This window comes from Penicillium crustosum, assembly GCF_028827405.1.
Source record: "Penicillium crustosum strain IBT 35664 chromosome Unknown utg000002l_segment0_segment0, whole genome shotgun sequence".
Classification (NCBI taxonomy): Eukaryota; Fungi; Ascomycota; class Eurotiomycetes; order Eurotiales; family Aspergillaceae; genus Penicillium; species Penicillium crustosum.
In genome coordinates, this window is record NW_026623123.1 from 5,261,102 (window position 1) to 5,279,186 (window position 18,085).

General features: G+C 47.9%; 8 protein-coding genes across 8 annotated transcripts; 1 reads left to right on the forward strand and 7 right to left on the reverse strand.

The window, feature by feature from the left end:
- Positions 1-40: 40 nt before the first annotated feature.
- On the reverse strand, positions 41-1,079 carry N7487_005500 (DUF3176 domain-containing protein; the record flags this gene model as incomplete). The annotated part of the gene is made up of 3 exons (XM_056873247.1): positions 41-291; positions 348-523; positions 577-1,079. 3 exons carry the CDS (start codon positions 1,077-1,079, stop codon positions 41-43), a joined length of 930 nt encoding a protein of 309 aa, XP_056730967.1.
- Positions 1,080-1,913: 834 nt separating this feature from the next.
- Positions 1,914-2,724, reverse strand: N7487_005501 (ubiquitin-conjugating enzyme E2; the record flags this gene model as incomplete). The annotated part of the gene is made up of 4 exons (XM_056873248.1): positions 1,914-2,197; positions 2,338-2,488; positions 2,616-2,627; positions 2,698-2,724. 4 exons carry the CDS (start codon positions 2,722-2,724, stop codon positions 1,914-1,916), a joined length of 474 nt encoding a protein of 157 aa, XP_056730968.1.
- An 836-nt stretch (positions 2,725-3,560) lies between these two features.
- N7487_005502 (serine/threonine-protein kinase) lies at positions 3,561-5,309 on the reverse strand (the record flags this gene model as incomplete). The annotated part of the gene is made up of 5 exons (XM_056873249.1): positions 3,561-4,363; positions 4,417-4,573; positions 4,628-4,838; positions 4,902-4,953; positions 5,303-5,309. 5 exons carry the CDS (start codon positions 5,307-5,309, stop codon positions 3,561-3,563), a joined length of 1,230 nt encoding a protein of 409 aa, XP_056730969.1.
- A 1,139-nt stretch (positions 5,310-6,448) lies between these two features.
- N7487_005503 (uncharacterized protein) lies at positions 6,449-6,796 on the forward strand (the record flags this gene model as incomplete). Its single annotated transcript, XM_056873250.1, has 2 exons — positions 6,449-6,593; positions 6,657-6,796. The coding sequence occupies 2 exons, from the start codon at positions 6,449-6,451 to the stop codon at positions 6,794-6,796; spliced, it is 285 nt and encodes a 94-aa protein (XP_056730970.1).
- Positions 6,797-7,282: 486 nt separating this feature from the next.
- On the reverse strand, positions 7,283-9,138 carry N7487_005504 (uncharacterized protein; the record flags this gene model as incomplete). The annotated part of the gene is made up of 2 exons (XM_056873251.1): positions 7,283-8,920; positions 8,977-9,138. The coding sequence occupies 2 exons, from the start codon at positions 9,136-9,138 to the stop codon at positions 7,283-7,285; spliced, it is 1,800 nt and encodes a 599-aa protein (XP_056730971.1).
- Positions 9,139-9,683: 545 nt separating this feature from the next.
- Positions 9,684-12,248, reverse strand: N7487_005505 (putative serine/threonine protein kinase; the record flags this gene model as incomplete). Its single annotated transcript, XM_056873252.1, has 1 exon — positions 9,684-12,248. One exon carries the CDS (start codon positions 12,246-12,248, stop codon positions 9,684-9,686), a length of 2,565 nt encoding a protein of 854 aa, XP_056730972.1.
- A 158-nt stretch (positions 12,249-12,406) lies between these two features.
- On the reverse strand, positions 12,407-13,836 carry N7487_005506 (uncharacterized protein; the record flags this gene model as incomplete). The annotated part of the gene is given in 3 exon segments (XM_056873253.1): positions 12,407-13,282; positions 13,302-13,569; positions 13,613-13,836. 3 exon segments carry the CDS (start codon positions 13,834-13,836, stop codon positions 12,407-12,409), a joined length of 1,368 nt encoding a protein of 455 aa, XP_056730973.1.
- Positions 13,837-14,828: 992 nt separating this feature from the next.
- N7487_005507 (uncharacterized protein) lies at positions 14,829-15,991 on the reverse strand (the record flags this gene model as incomplete). The annotated part of the gene is made up of 2 exons (XM_056873254.1): positions 14,829-15,715; positions 15,778-15,991. The coding sequence occupies 2 exons, from the start codon at positions 15,989-15,991 to the stop codon at positions 14,829-14,831; spliced, it is 1,101 nt and encodes a 366-aa protein (XP_056730974.1).
- Positions 15,992-18,085: the final 2,094 nt, after the last annotated feature.

Sequence of the window (18,085 nt, forward strand, 5' to 3'; positions counted from 1 at the left end):
TGCGGAAAGACTTTCCATCGTCAGGGCCGATATACGATGCCTATGTCTGATTTCCAGGAAGGCTGAGGGTGCAATTTGTGATGCCAAAGTTATCCTCAGGCTCGATGCAGGACCCAGAGAGGAGACTAGTGACATCTGCGCAGAGAGCGCGGGCTTCCAAAGCGGCAACTGGATCCCAGGTGCAGTTTCCTGATGGACATGAGTATTGCGAGGTTGCCCAAGGCCGTTGGGGATCGTTGTTTAGGAGGGAGCTGTAAACGTTGGCTTTGAGGACGACATCAACGCCGGAGCCTATGCTCGTATGTTAGTGCAAATTTCTGCTATGCCCGCTATTTACAGCAACGAACCTGCCAGCATATTCGTTGAGGAATTGCTACTACCAGTATAGTTGTCTGTCCTGGCGAGTAGAGCTTGTTGAAAAGGGTCGTCGACCATGTCCTGGTAGTAGTAGACGAGATTCTGCGCAAAGGGATCAATCGCGATGGCCAGGATAACTGCAATACTGCCCAGGACGGCAAAGTGTCTGTATAGTGTTAGAAAGTCGTTGCCGACGATAGAACAATCATTAATCCCTACCTGGCTCTCAAGGTCCATATAAGCTTTATCGCCCCGTAAGGCCCCCTCGTAGCGGAGTCATACACACCAAGCTCCTGTACCGGCCTTTCCCGTTTCTGGGCAAACCATATCCACTTCAACTGGCCCAAAGCTTCGCTGCTGGAGATGACGATGCCAGCTCGGAATATAGTGCTCAGCCAGGAAATGAGAGAGTTTAGCGACATGTATCGCCAGCTAGGCTGTGGGTTACGGTTATACTGCGCAAGCACAGCGGCCAGCGCGATTAAAACGCCCGTTGATATTGCCAGCCCTAGTATCTCCCAGACAAACCAGTCATTAAGTCTATTTGATGGTGACTGTGATGGGTCGCTGGGCTTGTGCGCGTTGTTTTCGCCATCGCTTCCTGCCTCAGAAGGGGGATTGGCGGACGGAGGGCCCTCATTTTCACTCACTGATGGACGACGAGAAATTTCTCCCTCTGTCGTCACCTGAATTTGCTCGTATGATGGCTCTGTTCCGTTCATGTTCGAGGCCATCCTGAGTGTTTCCCCCAGCATCCTCCAGGGGGCTGAGACTTGCTTTAAAACAGTACCGCACGCCAAGCTGGTAAGGCTGTGCCGGCGCATTTCTCGTATTCTCGTGCTTTCTCAAAGAGCTATGGAGGGAACGAAGAGAGACCCGGTGGCTGTATCATACTTAAAATAATCCTAGTTAGTGAAACCACCGCCATTCTGCTCCGTCCTGCCGAATGCGATAATGGCCATTTCTAGGTCGCGTCTGTGTAAACCCAAGGGGAGCGGTTTCTGGCGCCCTCAATTAAATTGAACTAATACCCCGCAGGGGGAAAAGAATTCTTTGCCCCCAATTAATTCCTATTCTTAGTCTTATTCCTCACCCTAACATAACCGGTTAACTTGAGATATCTAGACGTTTTTGTAATCCCCTATCGTTTTCCCCAGTGACAAAATAGACAATTGCTCATACTGTGGATTTTATTACTTGATTTCTTCCCTCTTGTATACTCTAACTCTACTTACCAACTATTGTTCAAAGAGAAATGGCTCTCTTATTGATCGGACTGCTAAATAATGAAACCCCTTGAACGCCCGCAAGAAAGCCACCCATTCGCATGATTGAGACCAACAATGGGCCAGCGCCAGGATGAATGCAAACGCGAAGAACGGAAAAAAAAAATTACAATCTCACCAGGCACCATGTAAATCCTGCCGCTCGAATCTCAAGGGGCGGAATTGCATCCATGTAGAAAACGCCAATGTATGTCCCCACCCCGACAACGTAGGTCATATCCTATCCCGCACACACCACGGAGTAGCTCCAACTTCGGAGGAGCTAGGAATCTATACGTTGTCATCCTCGTAGACAAAGTTGATGTCACGGATGCGACGGCGGTTGGTGGCAATGAATTCCTTGTCGCCGGCGGGTCGCTCATCACGATTGTTGGCGGTAAGCATGCTTTGAAGGCTCATGCAGACGCTCTCAACTGTCTGTACCGGAGACCAACCGGCGGACCCTAGGAGGTCAAGGCATATAATGCCATTGCTGTAAATGTGGGGATGCATTGGGATCGTGCGGGGTGTGCCGGTGGAGTCAGGACATTGGATGAATTGGACCTCGGGGGGTTCTAAAAAGATTATGTGTCAGAATCCAGAATGATCTGATAATTGCAGGACGAGATAAGGATAAGAGGGGTGGAATGACCCCGGGGAGCTACCGAGAGGGACGATAGAGATCAAGGCTGACGGCTGAGAAGATGGGGCTTACCAATAGGATACTTGTTACTGAAGGTAAACTTCAGGCGGTAAGTTTGGTCGAGATAAAGTGGGTTGTCATCAAGGATCTTGATGTCCATCTGCCATTCCTCCAGATTGTCACATTTGACTATTGTAATTCCCGGTGGGAGATGCTCTTGCATCTAGAAGGTCAAAAGTCAGAGAAACATGTTCATAGATGAGCGATATGCATGTGCGCCATGGTATGCTCCCAGGCAAAGGATGCCAAACGGCAAGGCGATAAGGCCTAGAAAACGGAGGGATTGGTACCTTAATGAGCTCCTATAGGTTAAGAGATGTCGAGTCAGCAAGATGCACATTCCAGTAGGCTTCAGATCCAAAGTATATTCACCTTGCTCAGACGCTTTGTAGCGAACATTGTTGCGATGAGTGCTGAAAGAAAAGATTTAGATGGTTGAGCTCCGGTGGGGAAGGAGGGGCGGTGTCTCGGGGTGGAGTAGAGCGGATGTATGACGTTGAGGACGGAAATGCGAGGAAGCCCTCAACAAGTGAGATGAAAATAAATCGAAGCGGCAAAGAGTATAAGATGGCCAGAAGAGAAGAGATATTGTCAAAAGATCACAAATGAGGGTCTAAAGCTAAGTGGGGAGATTATCTATTAATACACGTGATATCGACACCTGACTATATATATCTGTCATGGATATAGTGCTGTTATACTCCCAAGGTAGATAGATAGCTTGCTATTTTGTCATAGACATTTCAACTTGTATAGAAAACACTCAGGTTGGCAGTGTGAAGCATCGTAAGAGTCAATCAAGTACTAGCCCTTAGTCAGAGGGTTTAAACTACATAGTTATTACATACATAGTCAGGCAGCAACGCAATTATTGAGCAATATATATCACCGAACAAGAATACTCAGCCCCAGTTTTTGATAGTCGTTCTAGATTTCTTATTCTATTGTAGCGGATGAGTTACAGAAGAGTGAAGAAGTGTAAAATGTCAGACATCACATGTGAATTGAATATCAGATACAAAACTTGATATAAATCTCAATCGAAAAAAGAAAAGCAAGCGTCATTGCTTCAATATTGTATGTTCACTCTGATTGACTAGGATAAATGGGAATCACAGAATTATATCCAAGAAACCGCCAGGCAGATAAAAGAGAAGTACAGGGCAGGACATAGCAACAGCGTATAAACAAGACATAAGATGCAAAAGAAACAAAAAAGAAAGATGGCAAACGACCTACGAAGAAGCAGCCTTCTCACGAGCTTCACGTTCAACCTTCTCCCGCTCCTCGTTCTCCTTCTGCTCACGAACCTTGGCCAAAACAACTTCACGGAAAATGGCACCGCGAGCAGCACTGGCCAGACTCTTCTTCTTTGCGTGGCCAGGGGTAGTAGGACTGGCATCGCCGCTTGGCACTGATGGCTCCGCCGCACTTGGCTCTTGGGTTGAGTCGCCCATGTCCATGGGGCTGGGGATATCCTCTCCATCTCCATCCTCTTCCTCGTGCATCTTGAGCGATTCGATACGGTTGGCGAGCTTGACGATCTCGATTCCGCGGCGGAGACGGGCACGCGCAATGTAGGTGCGGATTTCAGGCAGCAAGTCACGGTCGCTCGCAGTCTCTCCGGTCAGCCATACATGCTTGAGGGCTTCCTCGGAGGAAACTCGCTTGGTGGGGTCCGTATTCAGAAGAGTGAGAATGAAATCTTTGGCGTCCTGGGACACATCGCGCCAGTACCGCTCGTGGAAGATGATGCGGCCGGTCCGGCATTCTTCGATGAGATCGGTCAAGTTCTCGGATCGGAAGGGGGAGTAACCGCATAGAAGGGTATAGGTGATGACACCGAGCGACCACATATCGACAGCCTTGCCGTGGCCCTGCTTGAGCATGACCTCGGGAGCAGCATATCCAAAGGAACCGGCCATGCTGGTCAGTACCTCGGAGGGGCTGTGCAGCATCTTTGCAATACCGAAATCTGCCAAGACCAATTGAGAGTCGGCGGCACGGGTGAGGTAGAGGAGGTTCTCGGGTTTCAAGTCTTCGCAAAGGTTAGCTACATGAAAAGCACTAGTATGACTCAAGGAGACCAACCTCGGTGAACAATGTTGCGCTTGTGGAGATAGTTCACGGCATCAAGCACCTGGCGGATGGTCTGTGACGCATCCTTCTCAGTGAACTTTCCATACTCGCAGATCCGGTCGAACAACTCGCCACCGGTGGCTAGCTGTGTAACGATATAGAATTTGTCCTAGGTCGACGATTAGAGCTCTGCACCGATTGGATCAAACAGAGACGTGCCCACCTTAGATTCGAACCAGTCGACAAAAGAGACAATGTGGGGATGTTGGAGAGATTGCAGCATCTCAAGCTCATCGTGGACCATGCCCTCGTTGCCACGGACATTTTTCTTCAGAATTATCTTGACCGCAACCTTCTGTCCGTCGGTGGCATCCGCTTCGCGAACGATTCCGTATGTACCAGCACCCAGTGTCCGTCCGAATTTATAGAGAGCCCTATTGCCAGCGAAACCAGGTCAGCGAATGTGGGGCTAGGGAGCGAAGATAAAGAGGCCGTACTTCTTTTCATAGCTCTCTGGCTGCCCGGACAGCTTGTTGAGCATGTTTGCGACTAGAGGAATGTAAGTTAGTAAATTGCGGGGCCTGTCAGACGAATCGCGTAAAACAAATGAAGCAAAGGACCCCTGGAGGAGCCGACCGAGCGGGGAGGGCTTAGGCATGGCAAAGCAGACCGTGACACAAAATGACAGCTAGAAGACCAAGTCCTCCTAGCCCCCATATATTCAATGGGGGGCTGACAGGCAGCGAGTAGATTGACATAGCAATTCCAACGCAGTGAATAGTCGGATTATGGATAAGGCTGACGCGAAGCCGGACAATATTCGGCCAAGACCACAGGGCGAATCATAGCAAAAAGGCACAGAGGACAAAAGTCCCGCAAATATGAAATATCGACTCACAACTCATGATGTGGGGATAGGGCTGCAGACGCCTAAGGTGGCAGACGCGGTGTGCGATGGGCTCGAATGGGCACGGAACCCGTTAGGTAGCAATGACTAGAATGAAGAAGAGGAGGATTCGAGGATTGAAGCTTTTAAGGTTGAAATGGTGTCCAATCTAGCAAGGGAATAAGGTCAGTGATATGCCTAGGTAGAAAATATAGAAAGGCCCAATTCGAGGGGTGACCATGCGCGGGGGTGGCTGCATGAAGATTCCAAACAGAACTAATGGAGTAGACATACCACACGTAGACCAAGATATATCAGAGATCACAGCTCAATCGCAAGTCAGGCCAAGGAGATGAAAAATAAAAAAGATGGAAAAAAAAAGGGCTGAAGAGGGGGAAGATCAGGAGTTCTAGACGCGATAAGCCTTGAGTTGATTCGGGGCTGTAGGGTTTAGCGCCAGCACAGCCACAACGGGAATGTCACTGCCTCCAGGGCTGACTCTATATGGAGTAGAAATTAATATAGAACATATGGACTATTAATTAATTAATTACAATGGAGAAAAAAGGAGAAAAAACCATGATAATTATCATGAATTAAGACCAAGACATATATTCCCAAAGTTAGTATTAAAGTCCAATTAACTGCATGCACATTAACTATATGTACAGTGTAGATCTCGCATGTGATTTTGGGAGATGTCACTATTTACAACCCACTATGAAAAATCCCGAATCCTTTTCTGTTTTCTGTTTTCTGTTTCCTATTTTCTAGCCCCAAAGTGCAAACATACACGTTGTTATTTTTTCCCATTAGTCAAAGGTAAAGACACAAATAGAACATTTGATGCCCCAAGAACCGTAGTAGATCTATTTAGAGCCACAACACCACTTTATCCCAACCCTACTTTAACATAGTAATTCAAATTGAGAAAAGAATGACGCCTGCGTAACTTGAAAAATGCTCTGATGCCAATTAATATACAAGTCCTCCCCTGATTGGCAATGAATACCCCGACCCCACCAAGGTGCCTGTGTGGCACAGCGTCGTCACCAGACGTCATAGGCTTAGCCAGAGGTATATGAACCACAACAACCACCATTTTGCTGAACTTGCAATGTGCTATCATAATATCCCCAAGAATTTGACCTTTCAGTTATGCTATCTTTTCTCTTCTTTCTTACCCTCCAGGTAATTCTACTTGGCGCTTGGGTCGCTGGTTATCTAGACCCATATCAGAAACAGCTCCAAGAGCTCTTGTTGGACTACATGGGTGAGACAAAGGTGTCTTATGGATTGAAAAGTATGTTATATTTAAAAAAAGAGAAGAAACGAAAAAAAGAATCATACTAACCAGGTTCTATAGAGAGCCTCACAGGCAAGAAACTCACCGAGGACCAGAACCTAAGCAAGATTCAAGATCAACTCGGGAACCAACTGGGCGGCATATTTGGGAAAGGAGGTCTGGGAGAAGGGGTTGGTTCTGTGTTGAGTAAAGGTCTTTGAGTGGATTGTTAGGGCGAAGGATAAGAATAGCAAGATTGACTTTTGATTTGAAATTAAAGATTAAGTTTTGAGATTAAGTCGAAGAAACAAATCCAACCATAAGGATGTTTCCCAGGCAACCTTCGTCCAAGCGGTAAGCATAGAAAAGATCATATCGTGATCTTTTGTACTAAACCAACTGAGCGAGGATGCAACAATCATTTCCTCCAGTATACCTGATGGCATACTCAACTCCCCCAAACCACCCCGATTCGCAACCAAGGTGATCAAACACAGATCATGGTGATAACTATGACCTTAAGTATCAACTACCCAGGCATATTGAGTAATGCGATACCCATCGAGCATCCGGAATCGAATAGCTCCAATGTCATGCAACTGCATCGGCGCTTGCACGACTGGTAACCCCCAAAAAGAAAACAAAAGGACAAAAGCAAAAAGAGCAAGTAATAAAAATAAACCAATAAGAGAACAAACAGTAAGATCTCATCGCTGCAGCCATTCACGAGATCCATAACCCGTCGGACCAAGCTCTGCCAAAGCAGTTTCGCAAAGCTTATCGTAGTACTCAGTCCCCTTCCAGAGACTATGCTTCGACCGAATACCAATCCTCCAATCCTCATCCCCGAGCCGCTTAATGCGCTGCGCCTTAGTCTCAACTCGAATGAAATTTCCATACTCATCGATATTAGGCCCCTCAATCACAGGAGATTCCTGCGATTCACCGGAATCGGGGTCAATCTTAACGGGCGAAAAAGTCCAGAAGGAGGCAGAGCGGACCATAGTCGTGTTGCGAGAGCGACGGGCCTGCTGCATATCCGAAACATGTTTAATTTGCTTGCGGAGTCCGGCCACGTCGGCGGGTATATGCTCGCGGAGCCACTTGATGGCGTCGTTGAATTCATTAATCTGCGCGGCACGCTCGGCGCTGACAGGTTCGGGGGAGGGGGATGACTTTCTAGACCGCAACGAGGGCGACTTCATGCTTTTCTGCTCGGGCAAGCCTGCACGGCTGGCGAACGGCGAGCTGAGGACGGGGATCTTCTTTCTCATAACGGGGGTGGGAGTCGATGGAGCCATGGTTGTGGGTGAAGAGAGGACGGGACTCAGACGCTTCGACCGCCGTACTAGAGTCGAAGGACTCGTCTTCTCTGTGTTAGCATTCAGACGTCCGGAAGGGATTATCTTCAAGGGTAGCCGGGGAGGGCGAGCTCGGACTGGTCGATTCACCTCATTCCTAGATGTTTCTTGCTCTGAACCCCCGCAGATTACCATCGCAGAACTGCTGCACATGAGAACCTCGCCAGAGCTCTTCCGAATGGCAAGTGGAGATGGAATGAGCTCGCTGCGCTTTACCGGGTCCTCGAGTTCAGCTGGGAACTTGATTGGGGACAGGCGCACTGGTGGCCGCTTTAGATCGGGATGTTTTGGGGGCACGCGGTTCAGAAAAGGGTCGTCGGCTCCCGCGATAATGGAGTTATCAATCATGCGGGCAATGCTTCGGACGATAGATCCCCCGTTGGGAAGTCCATCTCGGACACTATTAAAAGAGAGCAATTGGTCTCCGGTAGCCGGGCGAATAGGAACGGGTCGTGGTGGAGGCGGAGGCTCACGGTTCGGAGGCGGGATATGAAAGTCTGGAGGAGGTGCGTCATAGTGAAGACGCGAGGCTGCTTGGACAGTAGGAGGTGGTGTGAGACAGAAGGCAGTTGTGACAGAACGGTTTGAAGAGGAAGAGTGAGAATGGGCGGTCGAAGGAGGAGTGTGAGCTAGTCTAGCATTATGAACCAACAGATTCTGAACTGACAGAGTTTGAGCATTTGGATCAGGGCCAGGAGGGACACCATGGGTCGGGTAAATAGTAGGGCTCCGCACGACATTACTCAACGAAGACTGAGGAGTCGAGTTGGGTGAATTAAGAAAAGTAACTGGCGAGTAGGTCTGGGGGTTCAGAACCGGGATAGGGATAGTAGCGGGCAACAACTCATAGGATGTCTGGAACCGCTCCATAGCAGAAGTCAGAAGCGGGACTTTGATAGCCGAAAAGATATGAGCTGCTCGTCCCATGTACTCATATGAAGTGGCTGCATAATAGTGGAGGTAGGTCGCATAGATCGGATGAAGCTATGCATAAACCCGTTAGCAATCAGAATTTGGGGTGAGATCTGTGAAACACAAACCGGAGTAGACGCGGTGTCTATGAGCTGATTGCAACGCAAGGCACATTGCTTGTATTGTTGATTGAAACATAGCCATTTCACATCCAGGAGAGCTCTCTTCCATTCATAAGAGTTCTGTGGGGGAGACAAGGCACCACCCCACAATGAGGTTTCTCGTGGCATTTCTGAGGTAGTTGAAGATGGATAGGAGGAGATAAAGTGGGAACAAGCGATGAAGGGAGAAGGAGAAGAAGAAGGAGAAGGAGAAAGAGAAGGAGAAGAAGAAGAGATGAAATGCGAGATGGGACAAGAAGAAAGAGGAGACAAAAGATTGGAGACTATATCTCCTCAAATTAGGACCTGGGCACTTCAAGTGCCCACACAGAGCTTGCCAGACAAGTTCAGTGTATGTGCTTCTACCTTGTTTAGCCATGTTTATCGGGCTTGACTAGCCAGGATGCTGAATACTATAGGCATGGCTCCAAGTATATTTTCAGACATCGAATAAAATACATCTTTGTCCCTAGCAGCCAAGAAGTAGTGTCTACATCATCATCCTTCCTGGAAATCTCCGTGGATATAACATGCATGTAAACCAAACATAATATTAGTTATTGGGATTGTAGATAACTTGACACTCATTGATCCCACATATCTGGGCCTCCTTACATGGCTTCCGCTAAGGATATTTGCCAATAATGATATTCCACAAGCCCATACTCGGTCATCTAGACCTGCTCAACAACCTGAACACCATTCATCTCATGCTTGATCTCGGCCCGTGACAATGCCTCACCAGTCGCCGAGAGCGACTCTAGGAAATCACCCAGTAAACGGTCAAGTTCTGCTGTCACCACAGTATCATCCATGCCCTCCATCAGACTTGCCGCATTCGGAGGATTGAGAGCCGGGAAGGGGATTGGCCCCTTATCTTCTACATGTGGCATGGTGACTTCAGGCATATCGTGTCGTACATGCCGAATAGTTTCGAACACGGGAGATCCCGGTTCTGAGACCGGGCCAGAAGTCACCGAGGAAGCAGTGGGAGTTTGGGGAACCGGAACAGCGGTGGGTAAAGCTGCCATACCATCTTCGTACGAGGAAGTCCTGGAGTGCTCCTTCCATACAGGGTGAGATTCTTCGTCTGGCCCGGGCCCATCGAGAATCCCTGAAGCCTCATATTCATGGTAACCGGCTAATTCCAGCATCGCAGGGAGTTCTGTGTCGAAGAAATGACTGTGATGAAGTGAGTTTGCACCCTCTGGGGTGGTGGGGCGATCGAAGCGGAAGGGATCGTAATCTGAGTCGGAGATATTTGATGCGGAAGTCGAAGGACGTGAGTCACCTGGTTCATCTGCTGACAGTGGCTTCGACTGCGGTGGAGGTTGAACCTCAGGCAATGGGGCCCGGAGGGTATCATGTCGGTCATCGTATGTTTGGCTCTCGGGTACGGACCCCATCACTGGGAATGTCCACTGCATGGTAGCTCGCTTCTCAGCCTGGAAAGACTCCTCTGTGACGGGCTTCTGTACAGGGGCCTCCTTCTCTTCTTCTTTCGGTTGTTCTTTTTCATCTTGTGTGAATGACGGGAATTTCCAGTCCATGGTGGGAGGCCGAGGACCAGAAGGCACGAATGTATCTTCGAGGTTTGCATCGTCATCCACGCCGCTATCAGACGACTTTGAGCTATTCTCAGACGAGCTCCTGTTCAATCGAAGACTGGACCGGGTCGCGCGGATAGTATTTGCATCGACCAATTGGAAAGGCTGCGCAGATGGAGCTCCTGCTGCGTAGTGGGAGGCCTCGAATGACCCGATATCGATATCGAGAAAAGTTGATGTGACAGAAGAGCGGTCTGTTTCCGCACGAAGGGGAAGATCGGAAGTGGGTTGGGCGGGTTCGATGGGGACAAAGTCATTTTTTGTTTCATATGTGTAGCTGGGCTTCTCTTCATTAAACAGGCCTTCCATTGCCACTGCACCTCGGCGTACACGTTCATCGAAATTGACCTTATCTTCGTAGTTAAGATCGTCTTCTGAGAACGTTTCATACATCTCTTGCTCAGGCGTTGTGTCGGTAGGACTTATTGACTGCTGCAGCTCCGCCAGTGAGGCGGCAATTTCATCCAGGTCAATGACAGAGAATCTTCGCTCGAATCCATCTGTTGTGCTGAAATTCCAGTCATCCTCTGACTCCTCGATGCCTGGGAGTTCAGCTGCCGCGGCACCGCCTGGGTGGAACAAAGAAATCCGTTGGCCTCCTCGTTGGGACCACTGGTAGTAGTTTCTCACCAACTCACTAACCGAGGCGGTTGGATATTCCTCCTCCGTATCAGCAATGTAGGGGTGGGCAAGGATGTCTGCCATCGTGGGACGGGTTTCTGGGTTGGAGTCAAGGGCGTAAGCAATAAGGTCCTTCAGGCCTTGGCTGTACATGTCGCTGTCCAGCTGGGGAGTTTTGCGGTTTAGTTGGCGACCGATTTGCATTCGTTCTCGCAGGCCTGCGTTTGGCGGGTTCCCGTTCGCGAATTCAAACAGTGTGCACCCATACGCCCACACATCAATCTCGTTGCCATATTGATGGGCCTCCCCACGAGTTGCAAACATCTCTGGCGGCATCCAGTGTGGTGTTCCAATCCAGGTGGATCGTTTGTCTCGCTGTGATTGAAGAACACCAGCAACACCGAAGTCACAGATTTCTAGACGACCTTCTTCATGAACAAGAATATTTGCAGCTTTCACATCACGATGAATAATTCCAGCTTCGTGAATAGCACGAAGTCCAACGGCTAGCTCACGAGCAATTGGAATGATGTATTTCTCATCGAGCTTGTCGTTTGTTGCACGCATCAAGGTACGGACACTACCACCGGGACAGTACTCACAAACCAGCCACAACTGAGAGTGAATGGAGATGGCTTCAATGATCTCATTGATGTTTTTGGCACCGGAATCCTTCACTTGCTTCATCACCTTTGTCTCATGGATGAAATCTTTGATCGACTCATCCCTGAAATCTCGAAGCGACTTGTAGTCTAGCGAGTCGATATCTAGGACTTTGATGGCAACCAGCCGACCCGATGGTGTTTGGTGACCTTTGTAAACACGACCATAGGCACCTTTGCCTATCAACTCTTCAAACTCGTAAGGTGGAACCTCGGTTTTTGCACGCCGACACATCTCTTGGACGGCTACCCCTTGTTCGCGAGCTAGTTTGATCGCTTCTGCCTTGTGTTTGGTGATAGCCGCCATTGCCGAGGATGGATCCAAGAGACGGGATGTTCGAGAATCCATTGTGAGTGAAGATAGGCTTGAAATGAGCGAGGTGTGAAAAGAGATAGTTATAAGAATGAGACAGGAGTGAAAGTAAGCAAGGAGTAAAGATAGAGATGGGGGTTGGGTGAGATGAGTTTAAAGGGATTCTAAAGATATGCGGCTTCTCTGGCGTGGAACTAATGATTGAGAGCGGATGATGTGCGTTTGCGGGTTCGACAAAGCAAGTGTTTGACCTTTTTAACGCAACGCTTCCAGATTCTCTTGGGCTTTGATGTGTTCCTTTTTCCAGAGGCGAAGGAGATCGTTGACGGACGGGTAGAGATACGAAGAGGCGTCTTGTGGTAATATCGAGAGGAATCTGTAGGTGTAGCGCGCCCTTCAAAGATAGTGCGGAAGGAGTGCTGCCTTCTGATCACGGAGCTGATCGGAAGAACTCTCGAGTATTCGGGGAAAGGGGTGTAGGTGTACCGATTTGTGCACTCCTGAGCTTGGTGGGAGCTTTCAGGATCCGCTTGTTGGCCCCCGTGATAGTCAACGGGGAGAATTAACTCTCTAGAAGAGGCGCTTGGGGTCAGAGAAGGGATCTGAAGGGAAACGTTCCGAGTGTTGGTGACAGTTGAATAAGACTGCGGGGAGATTTCAGAAGAACTAGGAGAGGTATTACCTAGCCCACTGGCGTCGAGTGCAGATATATCAGCCTTGGCACGGATGCTAGAAGAATCTTGTCCTCTGATCGGGTTACTGTCTCCCAATTCTTCAGAGAATCGGGAAATCCAAGGAAGACTGGTCGCAAGTTTGATCTGACTGCTGGCAAGCGTTGATATGTTAGCCTGGGCACTGTCTTTCGGTGGCACTCGTTGGGTGTCGGAATAAACGTGGGAGAAGCTTTGGTCTTTGACTGTTTGATTGGGACCGGGAGGTCTTGGGAATGATTCAAGTAGCTTCTCGAAGCTCCCAGGTTGTTTTAAAGTCCTCGGGTCCTGGGATTCTTCGCTATTGCCTTGGGTTCCGGGGGGTCTCGTTGAAGTTGTCAACAGAGTCGGGTGGCTCACCTATTTCGCTGTCATAGACTGATGGGCTCGGGGGTCTAAGGAATCTAGGGCGTGCAACGTTCTCTGATGCCTCAGGGTGTTCGGGAAGATGAGGGGAGTCGAGACAGGGAGGCTCGTCGTCCGTTGCAAGCTGTTGGAGCAACTCGGAGACCAGAGATTCTGAATCTGTTCCGATCAGGGAAGTCCACTCTTCTTCGTAATGAACCAAATCTCTACCTTCTAAACCTTCGCGAGCGTCACTAGGATGACGGTTCGCAGATCGTAGACGAAGCTGATTGGCACGTTCACTGCAAGGGTGGTAGGTTAGTTAGGGAAATCCAATTAGCAAACGGAAGAATATCTTGCCAGAGCCTTGTAGATGCAAGTCTGCGAGCAATACTCGTAGAGCTGTTTTGGCCAGATCGATTTTGGCCGTGACTGGCCTCTGGGTCTGCACCAGGAAGCCCAGAAAATGGGTCGGACGAGCCGAAAAGACGAAGCAAGAACCCGTGCTCGCTTGGGGGAAACCCGAGCTCCTCAATTAGATTTTCGAGACTGGGAGACTCGTCAGCCATTCCGTTTCAGAATTACACAGGCCGTAATCAGTCGAGTCCGGGGGTAGATTCAATGATAGAAGAAGGGTAGATAGGATAGAAGCAATCGTGTCGCGCCGCGCGGCCGAGCATTTTGGGACTTACCTGGTACTGGTCGCTTATTTAATCGAAAAACAAGTCACCGCGTAGGAAATCCGAACATCCATATAATCGAGTCGATATGTCGAGTTTCTCTGCATTTGCCCTTCCAATATGGAATACTTTGCAGGGGCAGATGGGCATTCACAGTGAACTAAGGCAGAGCTTGTATTTCAGAGCCCGCAGCCTGGTTAGCACGCAGTTTCTCATCGATGAGAGGTGTGAATGCGTTGAAGAACAAAGCGATGAAGGCTGGCTGCCAGATGTCGTTGGCGTATTGTGGCACGTGATATACACACTGATGTTGAGGAGATGGATCCTATCGCTTATCGTGACCTATCTGGATGGCTTATCGCGATTTATCGCGGCTTATCGTGAACCTTTTTGAGGTCCACAGTGCCTCCTGAGGTCTACTACGGCCGTATTAGGGTTAGAGATGGGGATTTTCTTTCCAATATAGGTCTTGTATTTCAACCATGGGAGTTGAGCACCATTTTTGTCTAAAAAAAAAAAAGTTGAAGAACAGTTTCCAATCTCTTCTAACTAAATGTCCTCTACTCTTCGTCGGCCTTTTCGACTGCTGATTAGGGGGGTTGATCAAAGAGCTATCCCAGTTTGTCCATAGTCTCTTTGTTGAGACAGTGGCCTCGCTTGCTATAAATCGCCCAGAGCTTCAGTCAATCATCCAGTCTGTCATGAACGTCGACATTTCGTGAGTTTTGCATATGGAAAATTTAGCGTTCCGGGGGGGGAACCGACTAGCAATTGTATTGTATATAGGGCACAGTTTATGTTGACCGAAGTTAGCATGCGCTCGGCAGAGAGTTCAAGACTCTATGGTGGGCTAAGTAAAAGAACACAGCATAAATCAAATTCTATAAATAGAAGAGAGTCCAAATCGCAAAGATAGAAAGGCAGAGCTGTCGGCCTACACACTCGTCAATGCGGGATCCGGTAGACTTCTCCTCGTGGGCATCTTTGGCTTTTGTGTCATCTGCCACACCCTTTTCCAAGGTAGACCCAGGGACTGCATTCTTGCCAGTCGTAATTTCGACGATTTCATCTTCGTTGGAGTTCCAGTTCCTCTGTGCTAAAGAGATTTCGTCGTTGCCCATATCATAGACAGTGTAGATCTGTTGAAGAAAGTTTGCCCCAAGCCCAACGCTGTCTGCGCCCTTGGTATCGGCTTTCGCGACAATACCCAAATAGCAGATATCCTCATCATTAAACACGCTACGTCTTTCTATGAACAGACCAATGTCAAGTTTGAAACTCGCAGCTCCGAACGCGAACGTAAGTTTTGTGTCACTGGAAGTTGTATTGCATGGGATAGAGGCTGGCCCAGACGTTGAGGTTTCAGTGACACCCAATCGAGAGAAGATATCCTGCGCGATGGATTCTGGGACGTAGGTATAAGACAATGAGGCATCAAGTAGAGCTTGTATCGAAGGCCCCTCAGGAAATACCGATGTCTCATTAATAGAAAAGCTTGTGATATTGATCCGGAAAGCCTTTCTATAATCGGCAGGGTTGTTGATGATGGGAAGTGTGTGAAGTGTGCCATTGTACTTGGATTTGTTCACACCACCGAAAAGAAGAGTGCCTGTTTTCTCATCCTGCGAGGTTCCTGCGTATATAGAATGAACAGGGGTTTCCATATACATGCTAAAAGCTGGGGACTTGATGGTTCCAGCATTAACCAATGCTTCAGTAAGGGAAATAAAAGACGAGTTTGTTTCGCCATATCCCAGCCCCATAATATCTATTCAAGGGATTAGCTAACCACAAACATGGCATCGGGGTTATATAGACGTGTGAGCTTACTCTGGGCGGCATCCACATTGAGAATCCCGATCTTCATAGACTCCACGGTTGTGTCTCCAATGACAAGAGTATCGGTTACAAACTCTCCAGTGATGGTCATGGATGATTCAATCGACTTGCTGACAGTGAAGTTGGAATGCAGATCATTCATGCTAGTGGAAATGGTCTTGTTATAGCCACCGGAGCCGTTGCAGTTTTTATTGCCTCGAAACATGACACAAGCATCCGAGGTCCTTACAGGGACCCAGCATTCATTGCCAATCATCCAAAATCCCACCTCAATGCTCTGTGGCGGGGTGCCTAATGAGATGTTGGTGTAAACAATATTTTCCTGAGAAGGTAAAAGTAAGTATAGGTAAGTGTCAGGATCAAGGCAAAGACCATACATCATTGCCGATTGGAATAAGGACTGCATTTTGCCTTCTTAACTGGGTATTGGCAACATATTTTGCAACTTTCCTGTGTTTTAAAGGCACATTGAACACAGCAGGCATATCTCTTTTTTCCAGAGACAAAGCATCTGCAAGAGAGATGCCCAGTAGGGCGAAAAGCCACGACCCACTACGCATGTCGATCGGCCGTTAGACGTGGGGATATTTTACAACTCACTTTTGTACTGGGGATCGTCGGCATTTTAATTATTCTATAGGGGCAAAATATCATTTTTACTAAATTGACGCTAAACCCCTGGCTTAGAGTAGGATTGTTACCTGGACATGGCAAAACAACTTGGCTTAGTCGCAATTGGACTCGCTTATCCAAGGGGCCCTTAGCGATTGGGTGGCGCCCGCTAGGTCCGCGGGTGTTTGAGGGTCTGAGTGTACGGGATATTTTGGGGTTAATTGACTAAAAGTTCGATTAGAACACCTATAATGAAGATGGGTTATTCAAATTTATGTATGTTATAAACGATCAAAAAACGATATTTCGTTTCCATCTAGGGAGGTTCAAAAATGGGAACGTAACACTTGTGTCTGAGCTAACAATCTCTTGATTGCCTTGTCCATAATTCCATCTAATAGTGTAATATATAGTTCTAGTTTTCACTTTTACTTGTTCTAACTTATCTGGAAGCACTTCCTATGTACATAGTGGTTATTCTGGATTTGACTAACCGTATATATATTCCTCCATGGGTAGCCCTGGAGGGCATGAAAGAACTTTATTCGAAGCCTGTACAGCAGGTCGTGATACATTATTGCCTTTACATAAATATGTAAAAACTTGCTGCATGTATATTGCTGAAATGTACAATAAAGTGTGAATCATTTTGAAGTTACGAGGGTTACTACTAGCGATCTTGTATCTGTAGTATATATCTGCAGTATCCTGCCTCATCCCTTGATAGGTTGCCATTTCACTGTATCACACCGAACATAGTCATGACTATGACAGAAAATATGTCAATTTTTAGGATCGTTCGGTATATTATAGCAGATTGGGCAGCCTTTGCAAGACAACAAGCATAGCGAGGGGGAAAAAGAGGCCAGGTTATACACCCCACTACGTAAGGAGCTTCCTGATTATCAGAATGGTTAAGGCTTTGAGCATTGATAGCTTATATATAAAGATGAAAATCTATCAACGAGATCCTGAAAAAGCAAATGACTCCGAGGAGCGATGGCGGGAATATTGTTTCAGGTCACATGTGAGGACACACAGCTTATAAAGCACCCAGGTAGCAGTAGCGAGGATGGTCAACAATGGAATTAGATAGACAGGCTAGTTCACTGGATTCTTCGGTTGGTAAGGTGGCAATTGTTTATGAGCTTGGGTGATATTGCTTTTGGTCGCGCTCAGCTTCTGGGAGAGTGAAGGAATTGGCAAAGGAGGCCATATGGGTACTTCTCGATGCAAGGTTCTAATCTTATCATCTGGATTTTTCTGTAGGCCAACGAAAACGCCCGCTGAATCGCACGATTCCATATCATACGGCCGGGATGGCTACCGGGACTGGGCACCGGAACACTCGGGCTGGAAGACCGCCCCGGCTTATGGATCGTTTTGAGATCCTCTATTTTAGTGATGGAGTCAAGCATACGACAGATTAAATTATTTGTTGAATTCATTAATTTTGTCTTGACCATATACATGTAGCTTTGTACTGTAGGTTCCTTCCTATAATGTAGGTGTATGCAGGTGGGATGATTTGATGCCTTGGTGCCTTGGTGCCTCCAAATGAGGAGTTCTTTTGCCCCCCACTAATGCACGGTGCTGCACGAGCCAGCAGTGAAGATCGGTGAAAATTTGCTCCAAGGCTTATGTAGAAAGAGGATTTTGTTTTTGATGTGATTGAATCTTTTGAGGT